The sequence below is a fragment of the Myodes glareolus genome, chromosome 24 (assembly GCF_982192425.1).
Source record: "Myodes glareolus chromosome 24, mMyoGla1.1, whole genome shotgun sequence".
In the NCBI taxonomy this organism is placed as follows: domain Eukaryota; kingdom Metazoa; phylum Chordata; class Mammalia; order Rodentia; family Cricetidae; genus Myodes; species Myodes glareolus.
In genome coordinates this window covers 33360596-33387808 of record NC_142049.1, presented here as the reverse complement: position 1 = coordinate 33387808, position 27213 = coordinate 33360596, and the positions used below count along the sequence as shown (strand labels likewise).

At 43.0% G+C, this 27213-nt stretch overlaps 1 protein-coding gene across 1 annotated transcript in view; it reads right to left on the bottom strand.

Moving 5' to 3' along the window:
* The window catches only part of Herc2 (HECT and RLD domain containing E3 ubiquitin protein ligase 2), a 171143-nt gene that overhangs the window by 81107 nt on the left and 62823 nt on the right, over positions 1 to 27213 (bottom strand). Inside the window, 17 exon segments of the mRNA XM_085682685.2 lie at positions 90 to 320; positions 634 to 830; positions 904 to 1051; positions 1467 to 1648; positions 4459 to 4641; positions 6811 to 7003; positions 7636 to 7823; positions 14707 to 14898; positions 16217 to 16368; positions 16483 to 16619; positions 16694 to 16867; positions 17520 to 17653; positions 22904 to 23099; positions 23185 to 23312; positions 23419 to 23551; positions 23766 to 23980; positions 26555 to 26705. Of these exon segments, the coding sequence (XP_085538811.2) occupies positions 90 to 320; positions 634 to 830; positions 904 to 1051; positions 1467 to 1648; positions 4459 to 4641; positions 6811 to 7003; positions 7636 to 7823; positions 14707 to 14898; positions 16217 to 16368; positions 16483 to 16619; positions 16694 to 16867; positions 17520 to 17653; positions 22904 to 23099; positions 23185 to 23312; positions 23419 to 23551; positions 23766 to 23980; positions 26555 to 26705 (2934 nt within the window).

Here is a 27213-nt window from a genome sequence, read left to right as displayed (position 1 = left end):
CTAGAAGACAACATCAAGTTCAGGTTCTAACATTACGCGCCAGTTTGAGTGCCACCCCTAATACTCGAGAGCTCCGCCAAGCTACATACCGGTTTGAGCTGATTCAACGGGCAAACTCGGCACATGCGCATGTCACAGAACTGCACAGTGATTCTGCCCTTCGGGGTGATGCGAGTCACTGTGCCCTCTCCAAACTCATCGTGCATGACCTGGCCTCCCAGGCGCAGCCGGCCATCGATCCCTCCAATCACAGCCAGCACTGCCATGAGGCCCCCCACTTCCAGGTTCTCAGAGTCTGGGAAGTAGTCCTCTAGCAGGGCCTAGAAGGGAGACAGCGAGTGTGAAGTGTAGCTGAACTCAAGTCCTTTATCTCATTCACTATGTTTAAATTCACTTTAGGAAACAGAGCATCACTAAACTGTCCCAGACTTGTGAGCTCAGGCAAACCTTCTGCCTCAACCTTTCAAGCAGCTGGGACTGCAGGCATACACCATGCCTTTCTGAAATGTTAATTTCTTTAATAGTTATTTCCATCAAAATGACCTTAAGTAAACATGAAACAAAAACGTTTCATGTTTAAAAGATAACTTGACCGCTAGGATCCCAGCACGCAGCTGGAAACCTGAAACACACCCTTTCTGGAGTCTTCCCAGAGCAGCTGTGTGTGACGGAGCAGAGCTGAGAGTTAATGTATTTGTTGATGAGGCCGTTCCACTGGGTGAGCGAGTGCAGAGTGCGGAGCAGCCCCACCACCTCCTCAGCCAGAGTGCTGCTGTGAGTGGCAGTCAAAGAAGCCTGCGGCCGGGCCCTCCGTTTCCTCAATGTGGATTCTGAAGCAGAGAGAAAACCAAGTTGCACAGCACTCACTGAACAGGGGCACCAAGGACAGGCACTGCCACTCACCTCTAAGTAATGGGACATCAGAAGAACAAGTAGTGAGCAAGCTGCCCAGGAAGCCAAACAGCTTTTCCACCAGACACTTCATGTCCCGGGCCCTTTCTGTCTTGTCCCATGACGGAAGAACTGCTTGTAGCAAATGGACAGCTAAGATCTGCTCAAACACAACACAAAATGACAGTTGCAGAAGAAGACATCTGACAGCTTTACCTTCTCTTTATCCCTTAATGAAATTAACCATCTGCAATTTTGACATTCATAATTAATCAGATGGTTAACAGGAAAAACTATCAGGAATTCAAAATGTGTGCATTTAAGTGAAGCTGTTCTTTAAACTTAATTCCTGGCAACCGTGCTACTATTTCCATGGGCAGATGACAGCAGTTGCGTAAAGACAAAGAAGCTTATTTAGCAACTGAAGGGACTGCAGTAATCAAGACCCTCAGCAGCCAAGGCCAGGAGATTCCTGTTGCACCTGTGGCTATTTTCTCTATGAAGAAGCATGGTTACCAGGTCTAGCTCACTCAGGACTGTCCTCAGTGAGCTGGGTTTGGCTAGCAGCACATTACCTGCCTCTGCAGGGAGGCGGCAGTGAAGGGTGCATGACCCTCCACAACCTTCATGAGCAGCGTGATCCACCTTGGCGAGCTGAGGGCCCCACAGGCCTGCGGAGTGAGTGCGATGCTCCGGACGAAGCCCAGTGTACACCAGCTCCGGTGCTGCTCCCTGCACACCAGTCTGTCTGGAGGAGCTGCCAGAGGAGACAGAGCACGCTTGAACCAAGAGTCCAGAAACAAAGCATAAGCACAACCCTCACAGTAAATAGCCTACCAATTCATTTTGGGCAATAAGCTGCCTTACAAGGGGACTCAGAGATGAGTGGAGAAAGGCTTTAAGTTGGCTCAAAAAAACATTTCGTGGTATTATTTTAACCCTTTCAAATGCATGCGACTCAGACTAGTTAACCTACTTACCCTGTTTCTACACTTCTAACAGCAGTAATTTACAGTGTGTACCTATTACACTTCTTAATCTCATGTGCCTTAAATGTCCCCACAATTTTGACTGACATCATAAAATGCCCAATCCAAGTTTACTTCATTTTTTTCTTACGTAGCCAGAACACATGATCCTAGCTCTACTTCTCCAGTGATGGGATTAGAGGGACATTCTAATACGCCCATGAGAACGAGGTTTTCTACTCCTCCTGACTTCCCAGTGTCCAAAGAACATGTCCTCCTTTCTAATCTCTCTCAAGTCAGGACGTGAAGCCTGAGGTCTGTTCTCATGGCAACAGCAGCAGCAGCAGCAACTCACCTTCCCCCAGCCCATGCTGCCTTCCTGTCCTCCAAGCTCACTAAGACCCATGTCTTGGCTAAGACACAAGCTCACATACTAACATTCACATATATACTTAGACACTAACTCATAAAATTTCAGAGACATATTCAAATATTGTCTGCCACAGTCACTCACACATACTCACACAAGCTCTCCCCTTTACTACTACTGCAGTCACTAGTAGACTCACAATCATACATTGCATACAGAACCTAAGTACACACTTTGCACGCATCCCTCCTATTTACACAGAAGACATATACTTAGACAATTACTCCTGCTAAAATACGCATACACATCCATTTGCACTCATCCACCTACGCACATATATGTGCTCACTTTCTCACTCTATCACCAACCAAGCCTCCTCCCAGTGACACACTCAAGTCTGACCTTTGCTCTTCTATGTACGTTTACAATAGCGACACTGACAGCATGCATGTGCTCAGCTAACACTCAATACCTGCTCCCATGTTATCACAGTAATGTGTGCCCACATTTACCCCCCGCCCACACCCACACGCCCTCACTCTCACTGGCACGGACACTCGTGCATGCTCATCACCGATACTTGGTTTTGCACTCACAGTCAGGAACAGATACTCCTTCCGACCACTCTCACACACTTGCAACCACACAACTGGAACACACACAAGCGCATTCCCACTACATCTGATGCAGCTACTTGTCCACAGACATTCCCATACATACATACTCACACAACCACACTGAAACACTCAACTACACATAACTTCATGCTTCCAACACAAGATCACTCATTCAGTGTGATTCTATCATTGGTTGCCAACCTGACGACCTGGAATTAACTAAAACCTGAGATGCTAGTACAGCTGTGAGGAATTTTTCTTGATGGGATTATTTGAAGTAGGAAGATGTAAATCTGGGCCACACCCTCTGGTGTGGAGCCTACATACAAGACATGGAAGGAGGAAGCATCTGTTCTTTCCCGCTCCTCGCTCTCACTGAAGTTCGTGTCCTCACGGGCATTAGAGCCTACTTCTTCGGGGTTCTGGCATACACTGAAGGCCAGTACAGACAGTCAGTCTTGTGGACCAGACAACCACTGGATGCTTGGACTGTCTGTTGAAATAGCTGGACCACAGTCTGTAGGCCACTCTAACAACCCTGTTTTTACACTGATAGATTCATTCTGTCAGTTCTGTTTCTCTAGAGAACTTTGACTGACACATTCAGCGATGGCAAACAAACTGTCTCACACCAGCATTTACTCACACAGAGCTAACACATGCATGCACTCACTCTATCAGAAATGTATCCAAACACATCTGTGTGCATTAACACTCACAAATATGCGAACAGCTACCCATGTTCCAATCCCTTTGACAGTCATACATACTTTCAGGCACACAGAAACATCCACCCAAGTTCAAGTGATATTTGCCGTTTTCACACTGGTACTCAGTCAGAACACCAGCATTTGATCCTAGTTGAAAATAAGGTCTCTGCGGATTAATATTAAAGACTGAGATAACACGCAGGAAGAGGCTGAGCCCAAAGCAAATAAAAAATTCCACAGAGAAGGACGTAAGTGGTGCACAGTGCACAGAAGACAAGGAGACCAGCAGTCAAGTCTGCAGCACAACATGTCCAAGAAAAGGCAAGGAACGTCTTCCTTTAGCTCAGGGAAGTAGCAGGGCTCTGCGGAGAGCCTGCCGTGAGGATCCCTGTTCTCCAGAGCTCTAAGGGAGCAGCATTAGAGGTTGAGGGTCCTCACACATACACCTCCCCCATCCCATGCCCACTCTCATTCAGTGCTAAAGCATCTCACAAGGGGAAGATGTAACAGACTGGGTGAGGTGAACTGGTATCCCTGTAAAGAGGAAATCTGAAGCACATGCACACAAACACACACATGCAGAGGAGAGTGTACACAAGAAGACAAAGACTATGCTGACATGCCTACAAGTCAAGAACTGTCAAGCAAACCAGTATTAGAGAAGCCTAGAACATATTCTCTCAGGTAGCCTCAGAAGGAAGCAGACCCAGTGAGATTTGCTGTTGTTGCTACACCTTGTCTATAATGCTGAGCTCCAGCAGCCATAGGGGCCTTACTACACAAATCCTCACACACCTGACTCACAGTCTCACACCAGACTGGCCCACAGGCACACAGACATGAGAGGTTCACACACACACATCCACACTGGGGCTCTGTGCTCATATTGATTCATGTCATACATAGCTTATCTGTTGTTCCGCTTTCCACTAACATTCTCAGCAGTCCACACAAAGTCTTGGTAGCCTCGCTCTGCATGACATCAGCGTGGACACCAACGGACAGACACAGAGTCTGCAGTAAGTTAATAATGCTGGTCAGCATCATCGCTGTGGGGTGGATGTTCCTGTCTCCTTGTTCAGCCTCTGAAAAGGACGGTAGAAATAAGAAACAGCAGTCCTGAATAAAATCATCTGGGGATGTCACTTAAGGTATTTAATCCCACACTCTGTTTTTCTTTACAAAAATTGAACAAATTTAGAATAGTTTTAGGTTCACAGTAAAATTAAGAAGATACAGAGATCTAACAAACTTTTTTTAATACTAGAAAGGGAAACAGACCTTCACAAGAAAAAAAGGAAACTTAAAATTTATTCTCTTTCTCCCTTCTTTTTTTCCCCCAAGAGACTTTCACAATATTACCCAGTCTAACTGAAGTCTCTGGGTCCAAGAGATTCTCCTGTCTCAGCATCCTGCCACCGCAACTACCTGACCATTTCTGTTACCGTCTTCCTCAAGGGAAATGAGATTTATGAGGAGGAGGTGCAGGTGCAGAGAGAGTGTTGAAGCTAGAGGGAAGCCTCCAGTGTCTTTTTTTTCGGGTAACATCCATTTTGTTTGAAAGACAGGGCTTTCACGGAAACTTGTGAACTGCTGATTAAGTTAACAAGTCTGGCCAATATATTTATCACCAACCAGAGTTGGGATCACAAGCATGCATGTCACCATGCCAACCTTTTGCTGGAGATCGAATTCGGGTCCTCATATTTACATAAGAATAATCACTTTATGAAGTGAGCTATCTACCCCACCCTAGAAAAATGAGATTTCAGAGTAACATTTTGTTTAAGCAATCTTACTTTATAAACAATAAAATGATTCCAAAGTTTTGTATCTTTAAAAAGAAAATTTATCACCAAGCAGTGGTGGCACACACCTCTAACCCCAGCACTTGGGAGGCAGAGGCAGGTGGATCTCTGAGAGTTCAAGGTCTACAGAGCAAGTTCCAGGACAGCCAAGGCTGTTACACAGAGAAGACCTGTCTCGAAAAATCAAAATCAACCAAACAAAACGACAAGTTATCAAATGTCTAGGAGCTACAACCGAAGCAAAAGCAAAGCAGCAGCATCCCCTGAGCAGCCACTTGCATGGTCAGTCAGTCCAGCTGTGGGACAAGGAGGCCACCGCTCTGTCACACAGCCACCTCTTCCCTGGCTCACTCCACAATGACAAATACTCCCATACTGATGGGAAGAAGGGGGTACGAGTGGTCCAGAGCCACACACTATAGTTCAGATGTTTTGACAGTGTAGCCAACACCCACCCATAAGATAAGCAACTTGTCATTTTAGTCTAAATGTGCACGCTCTGAGCCCACTGTAGTTTATGGGACACGCCAGGGCTCTCTTCTTAGCACACCCTCCAAGTATCAAGGAATAGGGAGGAACTTAAAGGAAGCAGGTGGGGCCATGGTGTAGGAGGTTCTTCTGTTCATGTGTTGCTTTCATTGGTTAATGAATAAAGAAACTTCTTTGGGCCTGAACTTAGGTAGGTGGAGAAGACAGAACTGAATGCTGGAAAGAAGGGCAGAGTGAGAGAAGTCATGGATTCTCTGCCTGAGATGGACGCTGGTTAGAATCTTGCCAGTAAGCCACAGCCACATGGCAAAACACAGATTAATGGAGCTGGGTTAAACTAATATGTAAGAGTTAGCCAATAAGAAGTTAGAGCTAATACTGGCCAAGCAGTGTTTAAATTAATACGGTTTCTGTGTGGTTATTTCAGGTGTAAACTAGCCAGGTGGCCAGGACAAACAAGCAGCCTACTCTCCTTACAACAGGGCCATACCTTGAAGCTGGTGGAGGAAGAAACAAAGCGTCCTCCCAAACAAAATAAGTAAATAAATAGGTTTGTTGTTGTTACTGTTTCAAGGCTCAGCAGGTAGAGATACCTGCCACCAGTGACCCCAACAAATTGTCCCCTAACTTATCACATACAAGACACACACACATAAAAACAAATAAAAAGACTTTAGGATCCAATTTAACAAAAACACGCTGCACTCTATCTTCTACCCCACTCTGAAAGGGTGTCAGTAGCATGGAATAAAGGTGAAGATGCGTCAGTCTGCCCGGGCTACTGGACTGAGTCCCTTTACCCATCTACACCAGAATCATGTGTTTAAGGGGCAACCAGAGCAATGTCTTCCAATGCATCCTGACCACTTCTAACTCTGCAGAGTGAAAGGACAGCCACCTAACACATGAACAATCTGCCAAGCTACCTTGAACTAAAGGATTCTGCAAGTCACCCACCTGAGTCATCTTCTGTGTCTGAGTCCTCTGCAGTGGGCTGTGATGACACTGGCAACTCCACCAGCTTGAGATCATATTTCCCTTCTTTGCCCATCCTGTATGAGTTAGTACTGCCCGTGTCCCACTGGACCCTGATCCAGCCATCCTCTCCCAGCTCACCAATTACACGGCCTAAACCTGGCGGAGGCCCATCCTGAAACAGCAAAACCAAAGACCAGGTGAGAAAGTGACTGTCCTGTTCTGGACCTACCATGGCTCCTGTATTAATTCTGTACGGAGTAGTTCATTCAGTCTCCTCCTGACACAAATATAACTAAAATATGTATAGATTCTATCATTGTTTTAATTTTGTGTGGGGTGAGGTGGAAGGATTGAGACAGGGTTTCTCTGTGTAACTGCCCTGGCTGTCCTGGAACTCACTCTGTAGACCAGGCTGGTCTTGAACACAGAGATTTGCCTGCCTCTTCCTCCCAAGTGCTGAGATTAAAGGCGTGCACCACAACTGCCTGGCAGTCATATCATTTTTAAATGCCACAAAATCACATGCTCATGTCCCTTTATTAAAGAAAAGAATTCTGTCAACTAGGGGATTCTCTGAACGAAGCATAGTGAGTGTCCCAGCAATCAAAGTGGTCTTTCCAATGACCTCAATCACTTCCTAAGAGTGGGAACCTAGGCCCAAGAGCAATATTCTGTCAAGTATCCCAAAGAGAGAAAGCTGTGACACCCATTAATCTTTTAAGTCCTGAGTTCAGATAGCCACCTATTCTAACTTCCACTGATTGGTGCTAGATGTGCTAAGATGTTAATGAAAGCTCTGAGTACCTGGTCACCCCACTTCCAGTCCACGCCTCTCATGACCCTGGTTCCAATCTTCATCATAGCAGCCAGTTCTGGCCCTGAAACAGGGAGCTGAACAGGAGCGGTTTCCTTCCTTGTTTCCTCCAACACTGTAGCAGAGGCTCCCCGGGCAGAAGCACTCATGTCCTCCTCAACACTGTCACAAGTAGGACCTGTCAGAATGCCGAACAACAGCTGAGCCTGTAATTAGCCGCAATGTCCTATTTTTACTATTTTTTATAATTGCACTTATGTGTAAGTTGCATGTTTGAGCATGGGTTTGCACATGTAGGTACAGTGGCAAAAGAGGGCATCAGGTGTCCTAGAACTGGAGTTACAGGCAGTTGTAGACCAGCAAACACGGGTGCTGGGAACTAACTAAACTCGGGTCCTCAGCATCCAGGGAAGTACTCCTTCAACAGCAGAGCCATCTTCCCAGCGAATGTCCTGTTTTTACAGACACATCAGAAGAGGTGGTGACATCATATAATCCTAGCACTAAAGAGGATCATGAGTTCAAAGCAGACTCTTCTACACAGAAGGACCCTGACACACACAGAGACACACATGACAGACAGACAGACAGACAGACAGACAGACAGACACACACACACACACACACACACACACACACACACACACACAGCGCAAAGATCAAGAAGAACTTATCAGCACTAAGTTTAAAGAACTTATACTGGAGTCTCATCCCCAACCCTGCAGGAAACCATCTGCAAGTGTCTTTCCTCCCTCTCCATTCCCTGGGAACTCTGCAGACGCTGGCAGGACCCAGCCTTTTTCATTCAGCCTCTTCCTTTGTGTCAGCCTCCAATACCCAAGGACACTCTCACCTGGGAACTCACTGGCCGCCACAGTCTGGGAACCCAGTAGGTGATCTTAACTCTTCCCCCCATGGCAAATTCGTCAGTCTCATCCCCAGCCTGTAGCACACCACATGAAGGGGCCTGGTCATCCTTACTAATTCTATTCTATGTCGAACCTCATGATAAACCCAGCTTTTTTCCTTCTTGTGGACCCACTCAGTCTCTCCCTTTTAGTTTATCTCCAGGCATTCATATCAGGCCCCAATACCAAGGAACAGATTCTATCCAGGACTCCCAGTGGCCACACCTGGCAACAACTCAAAAACCCAAAAGGAGATAAAACTAAAATTTAAAAAAATCAGGACGTCACATAAAAACCTCAGAGGTAAGCCTCACCAACAGAGTGGATGAAAGATAAAATCTCAGGCATTAAAGACAAGATAAAAGAAATAAATACCCTAGCAAAAAGAAAAAAAAAGTTAAATCTAAAAAAATTCAGGCACAAAACATCTAGAAAATCTGGAACACGATGCAAAGACAAAAATCTATGAATAAACTTAATAGAAAGAGAAGAAACTCAGATCAAAAGCAGAGAAAATATTTTCAACAAAATCACAGAAGAAACTTTTCCCAACCTAAAGAAGGTGATCCCTATCAAGGTCCAATAAACATACAGAATACCAAAGAGAATGGGCCAGAAAACAGACTGCCCTGACCCATAATAACCAAAACACTAAACGTATACAAAAAAAAAGGACATTAAAAGCTGTAAGAAAAAAAGTCCAAGTAATAAATAAAAGCAGACCCAATAGAATAATACCTGACTTCTCAATGGAGACTAAAATCCAGAAAGGTCTGGATCAATGTTCTACAAACTCGTAAGAGACCACAGATGCCAAACCAAACCACTACACCTGGCAAAAATTTCAATCACACTAGACAAAGAAAAAAAAAGATTTCATGACAGAACTAAATTTAAGCAGGATCTATCTATAAATCCAGCTCTACAGAAGGTGCTAGAAAGAAAACTTCAATCTAAAGAGGTTTATCACACTCAAGAAAAGAGAATGAATAAATAATCTCAGATCAGCAAATCAAGAGAGAAGGAGCCCACACGATGACAAGAAAATAATAGGAATCAACAAACATTGCTCACTGACAACTCTCAACATCAACTGTCTCAGTTCATCAGTTAAAAACCACAGATTTTAAAAAAAAAAACAGGACCCATCCTTCCACTGCTTTAAAAAAAACACACCTTACATCAAGGACAGACATCACCTCAGCATACAAGGATAGAAAAGAATATTCCAAGCAAATGGACCCAGGAAGCAAGCCAATGGAGGTATTTAATATCTGACAAAGTATACTTCAAACCAAAATAAATAAGAACAACTAGGGGAGGACACGTCTTACTTGTCAAAGAATGAATCCAAGAGAATCATTCCAAATATCTACACACAAACATGAGGACACAAAGTTCACAAACACTGCTGTTCACAAAGATCACATGCTGACCTTCACTCAGTGAAGACGGGTAATTTCAAAATTCAACTCTTGAAATAGATGGATCATCCATACAAAAACTAAACAGAAAAATTCTGGAGGTAAATGATGTCATAAATAAATGGACCTAGGAGATATTTACAGAATATTTTACCCAAGGACAAAAAAAGATGTACCTTCTTCTAAGAGCTCATGGAAATTTTTCCAAAATCTACCACATACTTATATTTAAAGAAAGTCTTAAAAGATACAAGAAAATTAAAACAACACCCCGCACCCTATCTGACCATCAAGGATTAAAACTGGATTATCAACAACCACAAAAACTGCACAAAGCATACCAAGTCATGGAAACTGAACAACTCACTATTGAATGAAAAGTGGGTCAAAACAGAAATTTAAAAAGAAAATTATAAATTTTTTGGACTGGAATGAAAATGAAAATACACCATGCCCACATATATGGGAAACAGTCAGTCAGTCCTAAGAGACAAGTTATAGTGCTAAGTGACACCCAGAAAGTTAGAGGTCTCACATAAGCAGAAACAGCATGACATGCCTGAAAGGTCAAGAACAAAGTGAAGAAATAACACCCAAGCCGGGTGGTGGTGGCGCACGCCTTTAATCCCAGCACTTGGGAGGCAGAGGAAGGCGAATCCCTGTGAGTTCAAGGCCAGCCTGGTCTACAAGAGCTAGTTCCAGGACAGGCACCAAAAACTACAGAGAAACCCTGTCTCGAAAAATAAAAAAACACCCAAAAATAGTAGATGTCAGGAACTAACCAAACTCCAGGCAGAAATCAACAAAATATTAACATACAAACGACAACAAAAATACAAATAAATCAATGAAATGAGTTAATTCTTAATGAAAATCTGTAAGATTGAAAATGTTTAGCCCAATTATTCAAAACATGTAAAGAGAAGATCCAAATTAATAAAAGGGGGACATCACAATAGACCCAGGAAATCCAGAGAATCATAAAGACATAGTTTAAAAATCTATACTGCACCAAATAGGAAACTCTTAACCCACAAACATATGAACACCTGATATTTGACAAGGGAGCTAAAGGTATACAATGGAAGAAGGAAAGCATCTTTAACAAATGGTGCTGGCATAACTGGATGTCAACCTGTAAAAGAATGAAAATAGATCCATATCTATCACCATACATAAAACTTAGGTCCAAATGGATTAAAGACATCAACATTAATCAAACCACTTTGAACCTGACAGAAGAGAAAGTGGGAAGTAGTCTACAAGATATAGGCACAGGAGACCAGTTCCTAAGCAGAACCCCAGGAGCGCAGACAATAAGAGAAGCAATGAATAAATGGGACCTACTGAAACTGAGAAGCTTCTGTAAAGCAAAGGACACTGTCAGTAAGACAAAAAGGCTACCTTCCGACTGGGAGAAGATCTTCACAAACCCCTCATCAGACAAAGGTCTGATCTCCAAAATATACAAAGAACTCAAGAAACTAGACACTAAAACTCTAATTAACACAATTAAAAAATGGGGTACTGAACTGAACAGAGAATTCACAACAGATGAACTCCGAATGGCCAAAAGGCACTTAAGGTCATGCTCAACCTCCTTAGCGATCAGGGAAATGCAAATCAAAACAACTTTGAGATATCATCTTACACCTGTCAGAATAGCCAAACTCAAAAACACCAATGATAGCCTATGCTGGAGAGGATGTGGAATGAGGGGAACACTATCCATTGTTGGTAGGAATGCAAACTTGTGCAGCCACTGTGGAAATCAATGTGGCGGTTTCTCAGAAAACTGGGAGTCAACCTCCCTCAGGACCCAGCAATTCCACTCTTGGGAATATACCCAAGAGATGCCCTATCATACTACAAAAGCATTTGTTCAACTATGTTCATAGCAGCACTATTTGTAATAGCCAGAACCTGGAAACAACCTAGGTGCCCCTCAATAGAAGAATGGTTAAAGAAGGTGTGGAACATATACACATTAGAGTTTTACTCAGCGGTAAAAAACAATGACATCTTGAATTTTGCATGCAAATGGATGGAAATAGAAAACGCTTTACTGAGTGAGGTAAGCCAGACCCAAAAAGAGGAATATGGTAAGTATTCACTCATATGTGGATTCTAACCATAATTAAAGGTCTTTGAGCCTATTATTTGTGATCCTAGAGAAGCTAAATAAGAAGGTGAACCTGATGAAAATCATGTAGCTATCGGCCTGGAGATTGGAAATAGACAAGAGTCCCAGGTAACCTCGGGTGCATGGGGGGGGGGGGTGGGAGGGTTGTTGGAAGGGGAGAGGGTTAGAGAGAAGGAATTAAGGGAGGAATGGGGAAAGCTAGGTGGACTGGGATGGGGGGAGGGAGGAAGGATGGATATGAGATCAGGGAAGAATATATTTCAACTAAGGGAGTCATTTTAGGGTTTACAGGAGACTTGATTATAAATGGGACCCCAGGTCCAAGGAGATCCCCAGATTGTTCTCTGGAGAGAAGAAAGGGTGCCTGAAACGGCCATAACCATACTGATGAATATTTTGCTTATCACCATAGAACCTTCATCTGGCGATGGATGGAGATAGAGACAGAGACCCACATCGGAACACTGGACTTAACTCCCTAGGTCCAAACGAGAAGCAGAAGGAAAGAGAACGTGAGCAAAGAAGGCAAGATCAGAGAGAACCTTCATCCGACGATGGATGACGATACAGACGGAGACCCACATTGGAGCACTGGACTGAGCCCCCCAAGGTCCAAATGAGGAGCAGAAGGAGGAAGAAAATGAAAAAGGAAAGAAGGACTGCAAGGGATGCGATCACCCACTTATACAAGGGGACTGATCTAATGAGAGTTCACCAAGGCCAGTTGGACTGGGACTGAACGAGGACGCAATCCAACCAGATTCTCTGAATGTGGCCGGATTCTCTGAATGTGGCTGGCCCGGAGTCTTTCTGAAAAGCCATTGACAATGGCACTGGGACTTGTTTCCTCTGCATATACTGGATTTTGCGGATCTAGTCCGTCTGGACACTCACCTTCCTGGACCTGGAGAGAGGCAGAAGGAACTTGAACTTCCCACTGGGCAGGAAACCCTGACTGCTCTTAGGGATGGAGAGGGAGGAGGAGAGGGAGTGGGGGGAGTGGGAGGGTGGTGAGAGGTGGGGCGGAAATGGAAACTTTTATAATTTAATAAAATTACTAAAAAAAAAAACAAAAACAAAAAAATAATAAAAAAAGAAATAAATATATTTCTTTTATATACCACCTACCAAAGCTAAATCAAGAATACATAAGCAATTTAAACAGATGTACAGTTAGTAGTGAAATAGAAACTATTATTAAAAGTCTCTCAAGCAATAAATAAATAAAAGCCAGGACTAAAGAGAGATTCAATGCAGACTTCTACAAAACTTTCAAAGAAAAATTAATAAATACTCCTCAAATTATTCCACAAAATAAAAACTGAAGGAACATTGCTAAATTCTTCTGACCAAGGCCATAATTACCCAGACACCTAAACCAGCTAATGACCGGAAGAAGAAACAGAATTTCAAACCACTGTAAGAGCCAGAGGAACAGGAATCTTTGAGATTGCACCCCTTTGGAAACTCGGGAACCCTGGATAGGCTGCTGTCAAACCCTAGACAAGGAACCAAGGAACGCTGAGAGGGAGAGAAATCGTCTTCCCAGGGAAAAACCTACAATTCTTTTTCTCCCCCTTTTTAAAATCCTTCTCGTTTAATTGTAACAGAGCTTGTGCACAAACTAAACACTGTAAGACCATCCCTGTCTTCCAGTATGGGTGCCATTCACACTTCTACAGCCCCAACAGTACGGCTCACTAGCGCTCATTACAGCTGAGAATACTTCCTTAGTAAACTGCTGGGTTTCTCTCATCTGCATGTTCCTACACTGGCTTCCTGTTCCAGTATTAAACAAACTGGAAAGAGCAAGGGGCGCCCTCTGAACTCCAGCATCCCCCTGCAGCATTACCACATGACCTGTGTTTTCTTCTTTTACCATCAAAAGAATTAGAGACAGGTATCCAATAATTTATATACAAACATTCCTAGCAAAATCACTCACTAAAGTAAAATGATAAAATAGCCGAACTGTCTGTCCATCAATGGATAAACAAAATGTCAAATACTCAAATAATAACATTTCAGCCATAAAAAAGAAGGAAATACTGATCTACACTAAAATACAAAGACAACAGCCTACAAATTATGACTGCACTTACATGAAATCCTCAAAAACTGTAAAGCACTGAGAAAGAAAGCCAATATGCAGCTGCAGGGACAGGAGTGTGGGGTAATCAAGGGTGGTGGGTAAACAGGTTGTGTTTGAGGTTATGAAAATGTTCTAAAGACAATAGTGACAGCTGCTCCAAATGTGACTGTCACCAATGGGGACCCTTCACCTTTAATCCCAGCACTCCCGAGACAGAATCAGGAGGATCTCTGTGAGTTTGAGGTCAGTGTGTCTATGAAGAGCACCAGGCTAGGCAAGGGTGTATATACAGTGAGAGCCTGTCAAAGAGCAACACAGTCAAGAGAAAGCAAAGAAAATAAAGAAAACAGATGTTGATGTCAGTAACGTTGTTCAGTTACACTCAGCACAGTTAAAAGGCTAGCTTTAATGGGTAGATGTGGATGTGTGCTGTGGTTAAGGAGAAACGTAAAAGTCACGTTTTTCTAAAGGATCCAAGGTCAAAGCCAACCTACCGATCAGCCTCAGTGCTGTCTGTGTGAGGGCCAGTGTGCCTGAATTGAGCAAGAGATCAAGGTTGTTTGCACCATGCTGCAGGGTGAGCATGCTGAGCATCACCAGAAGAAATCGAGCTTGTGGGATGGTCCCCAGACTTGGTCCCGCCAGGTTCTCATTGGTGATGGTTTGCAGGGGGACAGGCTGGATACCTAATAAGCATTAACATTCAGCTGAATTTCTCATTTATAGGCACAATGCAGTTGATTCACAACACAGTGGAGTTTGGTCATTATTTACTTATTCATTTATGAAACTTCTTTTTTTTAAAGTGGGTTTTCCCATAGTTACAGCAGATCTATGTTATTTTGTGATATTCTTACCATATGCATACCACATACTGTGATCTTTGTCTTCAAGATAAAGTACAAAAGGGGAAAAGTTACGTTAGTTTAGTGATAAATTCTAGTACAATTTCCACCATTAGTGTCAAACTGAACTCTGTAATAATGCCAGTGTTTAAGGAAGGAAGCTGAGCTTTTCCTGACTATACTGCTTCAAAAATTCAGAGATTCTGAAAGGGTTTCCAGCAGTCTCAGCATAGAAACTATTTAGAGCTAGGAGTACTGGCGCACACCTTTAATCACAGTGCTCTGGAGGCAGATGCAGGTAGACATCTGTGAGTTGGAAGCCTACCTGGTTTAAAGTTTGAGTTCCAAACCAGCAAAGCATACATAGTGAGACCCTGTCTCAAAAAAGAAATGAAACAACAAAAAATTCCAAACAAATACCAATTTATAAGTTCAGGGACAAAACAAAAAAAGTTTGGGGATAAGAATTCCAACGTGTGGCACTCCGCACTACACAGTAAAACCCTAAAGTTAATGTGTGTGTATTAATATACATTAATATAAATATATATTACATAGATATATATTTATATATTTAGCACTGGACAAGGTGGTGCACACCTTTAATTCCAGCACTTTGGAAGCAGAGGCAGATGGACCTCTGTTAGTTGAGGCCAGTGTGGTCTACAGAGTGAGTTCCAGGACAATCAAACACAAAGAAACCCTGTGTCAAAAAATAAACAAAACAAAAAATACAAAAACAAAACAAAGTGTATATATCATATTTTCTAAATTTCTTTGGGTGTCTTTCACTTTACCACCATAAAACTAATCTTGCCATTTCTCTACGATGCTCAAATTACCTAGGAAATCAGTATTAGTGTAGGATACTGGTGCCTCAGAGTATATGGTACAACACTCATGAAAATGCAGTCTAATTTATTAAAATATTGAGATTGTGTCTTTTGCAAAATGTTCAAAGTTCCATTCTAAATCTAAAATAAAGCTAAATGCACCTAAGATTATCGTTCTGATGCACAAAGTTTCCAAAAGTGACTTTGATGTAAATCTCTACACTATGCACTTAAGATTAATGACATGGCATTGCTGCAATCACAATCATTACAGTATTATCAGTTTTAAAATAAGGACTTTTAATTATCATTTTTCTTTAGCTCACCCAGTTCTTTAAATTTGGCACTGGCATCCATCAGAACACATCGAATATTCTGAACTGCCCAAGCATACAGCTTGCCGAAAGTCACTTCCAGCAGCATCCGATTGAAAGGTGGAATTAAATCTACATCCTTCAAGCAGTCTGTAAGTGGTTCCCTTTCAAACAAAGAAACAGAATTGGACTCGCAACATTGCCAGACTTTGAACTCCAGAAGAACAGCAGTGTGCTGTCAAGATTCCCATATTTGAGAAAAATTTATAAAGCGTTACCCTATATCAATTCCTTCAGGAATAAGTCTTTGCCATCCACAAAACATAGCATACTGCACAGAAGGAAGTAAGAAACTCTTGGCTGCCAGTTTCAAAATTGTATCTATGCCTTCCAGACGAACCTCTGCTCTCTCCAACTGCAAAAGAGCAACATTTACAGTCAGTGCTCCATCTGACTCAGTGTGAAGAAGCGTGTCACACAAAGTCTTACCTGTTTCAGGAGGCACTTTCGCATTTTCTCCACATCTACCGGCTCTTCCTTAAGGGCAAATTCAACGATGGTACTGAGCAGTGCAGACTGCGGGTAAAGGCCCTGCACATTCTGCTTTAACCACTTGTATTTATGAACTCCTGTAACTGTATTCAACAGCGGCTGCCATTTGTCCTAACAAACAGAACAGCGAGCTCCATTAGTTTCTCCCACTAACATGCACTGTAACAATCAACACTAACGGTTTTGTTGTTCGCTCGTCTTGCTACCACTAAGAAGAGGACCCAGAACTTTGCAACACAAGCAGAAAAGCACCCTGTCACTGATATTTTAAATTGAGTAAACAGATTACTTTTTAGAAACATTAATAGCCTCAGGGAACAACAGTTCCTCAAACAAATAAGGAAATGAATGAATACTACATTAAAAAAAAAAAAAGCCAGGCACTGGTAGCACACGCCTTTAATCCCAGCACTCGGGAGGCAGAGGCAGGCGGATCTCTGTGAGTTTGAGGCCAGTCTGGTCTACAAGAGCTAGTTCTCAGACAGGCTCCAAAGCTACAGAGAAATCCTGTCTTGAAAAACCAAAGGGGGGGGGGGGGGAATAATATGCACTACAGAGCCAAAACCAAGAGGAAATAATCCTCTGGCAGTGTGACTAGACAGAACTCTGTCAGTTAAGGTTAATAAGCAGTCTGCAGCCATGCTCCTAAAAACACACTACACTCACTAGCCTGTAGGTGCTCAGGACAATGGCATGGCAGAGATTCCTCTGCTGTGTGCAGTGTTTCTATCACCCAATCTAAGAACCACAGAGAATACTTCACCTTGGGAGACTTCATGGAAATGGGTCTTTTGTCTACATTTATAGGACTATGAGGCAAAACACAAGCTTCTTCTAAATCACTCTCTTCATTTCCAATCTTTTCTTCACCATCAGTAGATTCTGGCTTCTTAGGAACTGTATTTTAAAACATAAAAGTCATTTATTAATTAAGAACCACTTTAATGTGCAAGAATGTATGGGCTGGTTTTTCCATCAGCTTGACACAACTAAGAAAACAGCTCCCTAAGACAGGCCTGGGGGCGCAAGCCTGGGGGCGCAAGCCTGGGGGACATTCTCCTAACAGTGATTGATATGGGAGATACCAGCCCTTGCCATCCCTGGGTAAGTGGTCCCGGGAATGTCAAAGAGCAGGCTAAGTAAGTCGTGAGAAGCCAGTCACCAGCACTCTTCCAAGACCTGTTTCACTTCCTATCTCCAGACCCCTGTCTGGAGTGCCAACCCTGACTTTCCCTCAGTGATGGAGTGTGACCTGAGAGTTGTAAATGAAATACACCCTTTCCTCCCCAACTTTCTGAGGATCAGGAGAGGCAGGAGGCAGCTGGAGCTACTCAGCAGAAAAGGTGTGTGCTGCCAAGCCTGACAACCAGACCTTAAACCTTGGAACACACATGATGGTAGGAAAACACAGACTCTTGCAAGCCGTCCTCTGATCCTCACAAGTATGTCATGGCACCTGTGCCCACATGCATGTGTGTGTGTACCCACATGCACATCTCTGTGCATAAACACACAAAAATATTTTTAAATGACACTTTTATTTATGAAAGTTGCAATTTATATTTCATGAAATTTCATGACTCAAAACAGAACCCTTCTTTTTTATTTCTTCTTATAATTTAAAATTGTAAAAAATCAAGACTGAGCCAGCCACATGGGCTGGAACGGGCCTAAGGCAGCAAACTCCACAGGAAAAAACTGAGACAGTGACCTGGGCCTGAGTGGGCCTGGGACAGTGAACTCCAAGGGAGCAGGAGCGAATCCAGAACAGGGACATTTACGGAAACAGGACTGACCCTGTGACCTAGGCCTGAGCAGACCTCAGACAGCAAACTCCACAGGAGCAGGTACAGGGGAGCAACTGCTGAGGGAGTGAGCTGGAGCCAGAGACCACTGCAAATCCCGGCATGAGTCTGGGACCTTCGAGGAAGTAGACCTGAGCCAGGACCCCTGGGGGTCTAGGCATGAGTCTGGGACCTTCAAGGAACTAGGCCTGAGCCAGGACCTTTGTGAGTCCAGGTCTGGGCGCACCAGAGTCTGGTACCTCCTAGAGAGTAGATTGGAACCAGAGATGTTTGCAGGACCAACCCCAAGCCAGGGACCTCTGTAGGAGAGGATTCAGACCAGGAACATTTACAGAAACAGGTCTGAGCCGAAACAACCTAGGCTAGAGCAGGCCTGAGTCAGCAAACTCCACAGGAGCGCGCTGAGCAACCTCCAGGAACATGGAGAGACCAACAGCATGGCTGGAACCATGGCACTGACTGCAACATGAGGAGCAATCAATCATCTAAGCCCTGGATCAATTGGCACCTGGAAGATTGATCACCAGAGTCACAGACAGCCCCAACTATACCAATCAGAGGAAAAGATGGGTAGACAAGGTAAACACACATGCAACACCACAAAGAGCAACACAACACCAGTAAAATCTAGTGACCCTACAACAACAATACTTGAACAACCAAATATAAATGAAGCAGAAGAAAATGACCTAAAAAATAACTTCAGAAGAATGTTTGAAACTCTTAAAGAGGAAATGAGAAATTCCCTCAAAGAAATGGAGGAAAAGACAAACAAAAAATTGGAAGACATCAAAACCCTTAAAGAAAACCAAGAAAAGCAATCAAACATATGAAAGAAACTATTCAAGACTTAAAAACTGAAATAGAGACAATAAGGAAAACACAAGCCTAGGGAATTATAGAAACAGAAACCATGAGAAAACAATCAGGAACCACAAATGCAAGCATAAATAACAGAATACAAGAAAAGGAAGACAGAATATCAAGTGCTGAAGATACAACAGAGGAAATAGACTCATCAGTCAAAGAAAACATTAAATCTAACAAAAGATTAAAACAAAATATCCAGGAAATATGGGACATCATGAAAAGGCCAAACCTAAGAATAATAGAAGAAGGAGAAGATGTCCAACTCAAAGCACAGAAAATATATTTAACAAAATCATAGAAGAAAACTTTCCCAACCTAAAGGAAGATATGCCTCTGAGGATACAAGAAGCTCACAGACCACCAATTAGACTGGATCAAAAAAAAGAAGCCCCCTCACCACATAATAATCAAAACACTAAATATACAGAATAAGAAAAGAATATTAAGAGCTGCAAAGGACAAAGGCCAAGTAACATATAAAGGCAGACCTATCAGAATTACACCTGACTTCTCAGTGGAAACAATGAAAGTCAGAAGGTCCTGGACAGATGTGCTGCAGACAATAAAAGACCACAGATGCCAGCCCAGACTACTATACCCAGCAAAACTTTCAATCAACATAGAAGGACAAAACAAGATATTCCTTGACAAAACCAGATTTAATCAATACCTAGGCACAAACCCAGCCCTACACAAAGTACAAGAAGGAAAACTACAACCCAAGAAAGTTGGCTGTAACATCAAAAACACAGACAATTGATGATCTCAGAGCAGCAAATCCCAAAGAAGGGAAAAACACACAAATTAACATCACCAACAATGAAAACTAAATTAACAGGAGATAGCAATCACTGGTCATAAATATCCCTTAATATAAATGTACTCAACTCACCTATAAAAAGACCAAGGCAAAAAGATTGGATATGCAACAGAATCCATCCTTCTGCTGCATACAAGAAACACACCTCAACCTCAAAGACAGACATCACCCCAGAATAAACGGTTGGAAAAAAATTTTCCAATCAAATGAACCTAAGAAACAAGCTCGTGTAGCTATCCTAATATCTAACAAAAGAGACTTCAAAAGCTCGAGTGTAGCACATAAACAAACAAAGACAGCAACAGGCCACATTCAGCTACAGCCCTGCTTGTCCTTCCTGATGTCCCACAAGAAGGCTCTGCCATTAGTGTGTAAAAGAACAGTGTGACTCCTCTGTTAGCGCCTGCAGTAAGGAGCACTTCTACCGAATTTGCAGAGTGCTTTGGTATGTCTTCCCTTTCTTGATCTTTTAAAGTTTTTAGACTAATTTTGTTCAACATATAACATAGAGAAAAAGGACAATATACCTAGGTATAAGGTGTTAACAAAGCCAGACTAAACCCTGCAAGTTAAGAAAAGTATGGGTTGGAAAGGTGGTTTATTGGTGAACAGCGGATGCCCTTCCAGAGGACCCAGGTTCAATTCCCAGAATCCACACGGCAGTTCATCATTGTCTGTAACCTCAGATCCAGAGAATTTGGCACTGTCTTCTGACTTTCAGGGGCACCAGGCATTCATGTGGTAGACAGACATAGATGCAGGCAAAACACCCATGCATATAAAATAATAACGATTTAAAGAAAGAACCAGAGAAAAGGAAGTTTGTACCTTAACTAGCTCCTAAGAATTAAGCCCTAAGAACAGCCTTCTTTTAGGCATGTTTTAGTTAGGTATGGGGGACCCCTATTACCCAGAAGCCTAAAGGCAGAGTCAGGAAAATGACAAGCTTAAGACTAGTATAGGCTGCATACCAGTGCCCTGGCTCTAAAGGAGTGTTTTGTTGGGTTGTGGTGGTGTACCCCTTTAATCCCAGCACTTGGAAAGGCAGAGGCAGGTGGATTTCTGAGTTTGGGGGTAATCTGGTCTACAGAGTAAGTTCCAGGACAGTCAGGGCTACATAGAGAAACCCTGTCTCAAAAGGCAAACAAACAAAGAGTGTTTTCATGTACCTGAATTCTAGAGCCATGATAGGTGATAACGGATTGTGACGTAAGAGTATCATATAACAGGGGCAAGAACTTTGCAAACAAGCTAGAAAAGCACCCTGTCACTGATATTTTAAATTGAGCGAGAAACATTAATAGCCTCAGGAACCAATAGTTTCTCAAACAAATAAAGAAATGAAAGAATGCTACACTCTGGGGAGTTGAAATTTGAGTGGCTTGACTCAATCACACAAGTCCTGCCCACCTACTGGTCTGACGGCCACCAACAGAAACGTTGGACACCAAGGTTCAGGAAAGTTTCCCTGACAGGCACTAGCACTAGGAACAACACAGGTTCTTACAGGACCCCACCAGCAGGAGACCCTGGAAGCTGTGCCAGACTGGCTATCTGCGTCCTCACACACAGACCCCTTTTCAATACCCTTCTGTATCCCTCTGCAGTGATAAACTGTAACTGTGAGCATTAGCACGTGCCATCAGTCTGGCAATATGCTGGATACACAGTCATCAGTCACTTCTATAGGCCAATGCCTTTCCAAGTGAGCTGGGAAGAAAAGCGGGGAGGAAAGGAAAGGAGAGGGGGAGGAGGAAGGAGAAGGGAAAGGGGAGACATTAGGAGGAGGAAAGGTAGGTAGATGGGAAAGAGGAAGGGAATGGGAGGAGGAAGAGGAGAAAAGGGAAAAGGGAGTGGGCAGGAATGGGGACGGAAAATGAAAAGGGGAAAAGAGCAAATGGACCAGGGATTATGGAAAAGCTTCAAACATCACACAGTACATCTAGACACCCACAACAAGCAGTTCAGGATCCAGAAATAAGAAGCAGCTGAGTTTTGAGACAGGCCTGAGATTTGGCTAAAATCTAACTTTTCATGGTGTCAGTACCTGTGCTCAACTGTTGTCCAAAAATATTTGTATTTATTTGTCTTGAGTCTTTGAGGAATGAATGACTATATCCAGGGAAGCCCACTATATTTAATTGTTGTAACTATTCTGCTTTATTTACAGTTCATCTCATACTGAGCCCAATTTGTTGTGCTTGGTACTACCTGCAGTTTTGAGCACCCACTGAAGGTCTTAAGAGTATATCACCCAAAGACAGAGGAAAACTATTTTACTCAGTACTTCAAAACAACAAAACATTTTTCTCACAAAAAAAGGCAAAATAAAATGTTCCAATATATTTCATTACCAGGATAATAGTATAAATTTTTTAAAGTTCTTTCATTATCAACTTACTAAAATAATCAGGACTTCTGCATTCAATACAAATACGCATAAATACTATGACAATACACGGAAATGCCAAAGGCAATGCCCACTATCACACACAACTTCTCTCTGAAGTCACAGACTCAGCAAAGGCAGGCAGGGATACACAGTAACAATACATCCTGATGTTTACATCCCACAACGTCCCTCTGAAGTCAGACTCAGCAAAGGCAGGAAGGGATACACGGTAACATACACCCTGACACTGACATCATTACCTCTCTTTTTCCTTCTTTCTCTAATGATCTTCTGAGCTATCCTCCTCCAACGGGGTAATGAGCCTAACAGCTTAAACTTAGACATTATAGAGAGGTCACTACAAACAGCAGGCCTCAATTCATTGAAGAGGAATCTCAAACGTTCGATGACAGGAGCACACACCTCCTTGTAGGAACGGCCCTGTTCTTGATGAGTCTGCGAAGTTAAACAGGGAAATTGATTAACAACAAATGTGCTGCAACTGTTTACCCACCACAGAAAAAGATTAGAATCCGCTCACCTTAATGAGTGAGCATTTTGCTTGGTAGACAACTCGACAAACATCCACCACAGATTTAGGCAGAGTTCTGTGCTTCACTTGCTCAATGCCAAGTGCACCTACATGAACTAAAGATAATGCCACGTGACCTGTAAGAGACATTTTTGGAAAGGACAAGGTAGGAATTAATATAAACTGCCCATCATTTGAAAGGTCTACAATGTAGTGAAAACACTCAGGTTCTTAGCTCTGTACCTAAATCTTCATGTTTCAGGAGGCAGCATAATAGTAGACGGCCAACCTCCTCCACAGGATGCTCAGGAGGAAAAGTGATTGGTGTGGTCAAGTGGCACTGCCTACAGTACCTTTCGATTTGACACAGAAAGTCCTGTAAGAAGAGCCGGAGGGAACCTCAGAGTCACGAATAAATCTTCACAAACCCCAACATACCATAGCATCGACCCAGCTTTTTGCCACAAGTGATCTTTATCTCACTTGTATGGAAACAGAAGTAATTATCATCTCAAAACCAAATCTCAAATAACAAGCAAAGCTGTGCTATTTGAAGATTACAGAATGCTGAGTCAGACTATCAAACTCACCTTCACATTGTGGTCCTGGATGTTGTTGTCAGCGATAGCTTGCAGGAAGGCTTGAGAATGATCCCCCAGGGCCCATCTGTGAGAACACAGTCGGGACTTGCTGATGGGTGTGCCCCCAGGAGAGCTACAGTGATCCTCGTCTTTCTCTTCATTGTAGTTGTAGTGAATCTGGCTGGTCTGTAGACCCCCAGAGAAAATCGACGACTGCAACCACTCTAGAAAATGCATAAGGTATTCATTAAAGAGAAACTGAAGTAAAGTCTTCAGAAATAAACACACACACACACACACACACACACACACACACACACACACACACACACACAGATAATCCAGAATGGAATATCTAGTTTCAAAAAGGACATTCAGCATCACTCTTACTAACATACTTAAACTCCCTACACTAGTTACATGAAAAAAGTAACAGAACTTTCTGGCCTTGGCTATGGTGTGATGATTAGTTTAAATTGTCTATTTAACACAATGTAGAATCACTTGAGAAGGCTATCTGTAAGGGATTGTCTAGATCAGATGTGGTATGGAATATTATTTTAACTTTAATATTATTTAAAGATGTGTTACACTTTTTTGCTGAAGAATATGACTTTAACTGTGTAAAGGTGTGTTATTTTAGATTATACTGCATTTGTTTAATCATGTAAAGATGTGTTATATTTGTTTCACCTTGCCTGCCTAAGGCACCTGATTGGTCTAATAAAGAGCTGAATGTTCAATAGCTAGGCAGGAGAAAGAACAGGCAGGGCTGACAGGCAAAGAGAATTAGTAAGAGGAGAAATCTAGGCTTGGGAGGGAAGAGGAAAAATAGAAAAGGGATGGGAGAACAAAGGAGACACTGAGGGCAAGAAGCTAGGCAGTCACCAGCTATGCATGGGAAGCAGTGAAAGTAAGATGTACAGAAGTAAGAAAAGGAGACACCCTGGGCAAGAAGCTAGGCAGTCACCAGCTGTGCATGGGAAGCAGTGAAAGTAAGATGTGCAGAAGAAAGAAAAGTAAAAAGCCCAGGGCAAAGGCAGATAAAGAGGAACAGGTTAATTAAGTTAAAAGAGCCAGCCAGAAAGCTAGCCGAACATCCAAAACTAGCAATAAATCTCCAAATCTTGAGATTTGTGAGCTAGTTAGTGACCCTCCACAAAAAAAAAAGCCTGGTACACAGATAGGCCCTTTGCACTTTTATGGAAGATTGCCTTGACTGCATCTAAGCTGAGGGACACCATTCTAGGGACTTAGGTACTGAACTGTAAAGTGGAGACGGTGAGCTGAGTAGCAAGCATGCATGTATTTATTTTCTCTCTGCTTTCTGTGCACGGGATTAGCTGCTTCAAGTTCCTGTCTTGACTTTCCCCACAATGATGGTCTGTTAACCTGCAACTGTAGTCAAGCACACACTTTCTCCCTTTAAAGCTGTTGTGTGTCAAGGTGTTTTATCAGAGCGACAGGAATAGAACTAAAATGCTAACAGAACTGTGCAGGCTTCACAAGTACTGGTTTGGAGATATTTTCCCCAAAGGATTCTTATATTAGGAGCTTGGTCCCCAACATTTCGATGTTACGGTGTGGGGCCCAGGAGGGGGTCCTCAGAGAAAGCTCAGCGTGGCTGTGCCCGTGAGAGAACAAATATCATGCCTACAGGGCCCTGATTAGCTCTAGAGAACAACTGCTATAAAAGCATGAACTTCACTCTTAAATCACAATCTGGCTTTCTGTATTATCATGTGATCTCATCCATCATGAGTAGATGAGTCATGTAGTCAAATGGTCCTGCCAGTCAAGCTATTTCTGATGGTAGCAAAAAAATTAATACAGCACCTAAAGACTCAGGTACACACATTCACACGGGAAACCAGCAGAAGCTCCCCTTACTCGGTTAAGCCCTCAACTTCAGCTGTAAGAAGGAGGGCAGCAGAGGCCTATCAAGGGCACAGAGGTGGAAGATCAGCACTATACTAGAGGAGGAGGAGGGATAGCAGAGCATTCTGAGTTCTGCAATCAGACAGAGATGCTGAGCATGCAGATAAGAAAGCAGCATGCCTGAACAATCTAAACTGTTCACAAAACTGAAGAAATAAGACAATATTTTAACAAACACCCCACATCTATTTAAAGGAAACATATTAGAGATGGGAAAGCAACAGGATGGAAAGGAGAGAGCTGTGTGTTCTGCATTTGAAACATGGGGCCCGGCAGCTCTAACAGGAAATACCTCTTGTTGTGGTGATTAGGGTTAATTATAGCTGCTTATGCCCCAGTGGAGGAAACCCCACTAGAAAATGACTGGCATGCATATCACTACAGGTTTTCGTTGAGGACTTGGGAATGTATTCAATGTTCTTACTGGATACTTAGATTTGAAGTGCTCTGGAACCTTCACAAATAGCTACATCAATTCTAAACCACAGAGCTGAGCTGATCCTGATCACTTTGCTCTATGGAAAACATGAGCAAGTGCCGGTTACCTCCCAAAGACAAGCTTCTGACCTGGCACTGGGTCGGGCCCCACCTGCACAGGGGCACAGTGCCTTTCTAGCTCCTCCTCTGCTGACCTATGTGGAACTCATCCTCCACTAGTACAAGTCTCGGGGAGGAAGGCTAACAGCAAAGTCTACTCCACAGGCAGCTCAGCGGCTTGGAAGTCATCCTGTCATCTCCAGACACCCACTCTTAACAAGCAGCTAAGGTCTCTGACCTCTTCGACAGTGCCCTTCCCAATATGTGCTTCTACCCAGAGTGCGGCACATAAAACTGGTTAACAAAAGTAAAATGGCTCTTACTGGCACATTCAACCTCCACAGGAGACAGTGGTGTGCTCATTGCTAAATAGGAAGCATGTAATCCAAGAAGCAGGCCCAGGTTTCTCTCTGTGTCAATCAGAGGTGAAGACAGACTTCCCAGATCTGGTATGGTAACAACTTCTTGGTCAGGCTGAAAAAATTGTCAGTTGAGAAAACAGTGTTTATTAAATACAACACCAGAACGACCAGGGGCTCGTGTGTGTAAGAGCTACTGCCATGAGGACAAGGAGGCGCTAAGGGCACTTGTTATACCTCCTGCAATGAGTTCACAGCAGAGCATGGAGACACTAGAGAGCACACAGAGGAAATAAACAACAGCTCTAGGGCATGAATGAGAAGCTTTGTTAAATGACTGAACTAGGATATTCCCCTCAAGAACCCAATAGGTATTTCAAATGGCCTGGACGTAATGTTTCCAGAAAGTACAGTGACTCACTGACTGCACAGAGACAGTGAGATCGAGAACAGAGGACACACAGCATGTCTTAGCAGGACAGTGAGCTGTGGCCCTTGTGGGCAGGAAATCAGTAATTCAGGGTGAACAATAAAGCAAATGGACTGCACAAGTAAACTTTCCAGTCACTCCAGACAATGAACGAAGTTCATTTTCCCCTCCATAAAATGCCTTAAGCCTCATA